At 34.1% G+C, this 1,693-nt stretch overlaps 1 protein-coding gene across 2 annotated transcripts in view; it reads right to left on the minus strand.

The window, feature by feature from the left end:
* Nucleotides 1-1,693, minus strand: part of Radx (RPA1 related single stranded DNA binding protein, X-linked) — a 74,576-nt gene that overhangs the window by 23,439 nt on the left and 49,444 nt on the right. Inside the window, exon 11 of one of the 2 annotated variants that reach the window (XM_005367368.1) lies at nucleotides 1,455-1,509. In XM_005367368.1, coding sequence (XP_005367425.1) covers nucleotides 1,455-1,509 — 55 coding nt within the window. Of the gene's footprint in view, nucleotides 1-1,441; nucleotides 1,510-1,693 lie in introns of both variants that reach the window. The other variant, XM_013353841.1, reaches the window with a different exon arrangement.

The raw sequence follows: 1,693 nt of genomic DNA on the forward strand, positions 1-1,693 counted from the left end.
AAAAAAAAAAAAAGAGGACTTGCTTAGAACACTGCATTTGACCTCTCCTCCCTTGAAAGTACCCTACATGGTAAAATAAAACCAAAACAAACAAGAAAACAAACAAACAAAAGACTTACTTAAATTTACCTATTCTGACTGTCAATTTAAATCAAGCCTACTTAACCTAAACTGCCATGTTAACTAAAAAAACTTGTTTGCTGTTACTAAAGGAACAACTTATAACTATTTTCTTCTGGTTACTTTTACTCAGATAATCATTAGCCCATTTATTGATACAAACGATCTTTTCCTAGTAGTGCTATTGGATAGCAGGACAGAATTAAAAGGGAACATCAAGACAAAAATGCCGATGAAAGTCACTCTTAAGGTAGAGAAAAACTGCTTTTGTTTTGAAGTGACGCCGGTTACCTTTTCAGTGTGTGTACAAGAGCACCTCCAAATGGACAGAAGGGTGCATGCTCCTACATGTGCTAAATGGGAGACAGTTTCTTTTCTTAACAAGGAACATATTTTGTGAGCTTTTCTAGAACTGTAGTTTATAACAGATATTCAGAAAATATTGTTGGCTAGTAATCAAATAACGTGACATCTGTATTTTTCTAGCAAGATGAATAATACTATATATACTCATTGCTCAACTGCCTTTTTGAACACATTTTTTTTCTTTGAAGTGTTGCTGATTCTTGGAACATCACTCGTAAGATGAGTTTAAAACATGCTAGGTATATAGATGTATACATATTTCTTTTAGTTGGACAATCGCTTCACTATTAGCAGCATATAGGATCACAAGCACAAACTTATCACACGGCCATGGTCATAAGACTCTCTGATGAGATTGTGACCACTTCCCTTGCACACATACTTGTCCTCCTTCCTGAAGGTATCGAGCTTAACCTTCCTTTCTGCTTGTCAGTGTTATCTGCATTGTGTCTGGGGTTAATCTATTCCTCTTACCATTTTAATACATGGTAGCTGTTCAGATAAGATAAATTTAAGAAAAATGGATTAACATACAATCATACACATTTATGGGGTTCAATGAAATGCTTAAATATATGTATACAATATGTAATTATGAGACCAGGGTAACTGGAAGATCTATCATCTCATAAACTTAGCATTTGTATTTGTAGCCATTTGCAATCTTGTCTAGGTATTATAAAATACACAATTAAATGTCAACTATCATTACCTTAATGTGCTACAAGTAATTTCTGTTAATTATCTACTGATAGCTTATAAGCATTTTATCTCCATGCTTGGATTCTTGTTCCCGGAGTCTGGCAGACATGATGGCAGTACCAAACAGTACTTTACAAGATGACTTAAACTAATATGAAACACTTCATCTTTTGCTAGTAAAATCAAATACTAAAGAGTATGCAACTGAGTTCCATAACTTTTAAAAGGAATAATAACAAAAACAGCAACATACGGCATAAGGGTACGTAGTGTTTGCTTCTCTTAGCTTGTGCAGAAGAATGTCGCTGAGGTACAGGAACCCTGCAAAGGATACAAAAATAAAGATAACCACAAATTATAAAAAAGAGACTTAGATGGAAAAAAATCCATTTGAGTCTATTCAAAATTTATTTTATTTTATTTTTATTTTTTATTGAGAAAAGGGAAAAAAACAAGTTTCTGCCTCCTCCCAGCCTCGCATTTCCTTCCCCCTCCTCCCACCCTT

The sequence above is a fragment of the Microtus ochrogaster genome, unplaced genomic scaffold (assembly GCF_000317375.1).
Source record: "Microtus ochrogaster isolate Prairie Vole_2 unplaced genomic scaffold, MicOch1.0 UNK17, whole genome shotgun sequence".
In the NCBI taxonomy this organism is placed as follows: Eukaryota; Metazoa; Chordata; class Mammalia; order Rodentia; family Cricetidae; genus Microtus; species Microtus ochrogaster.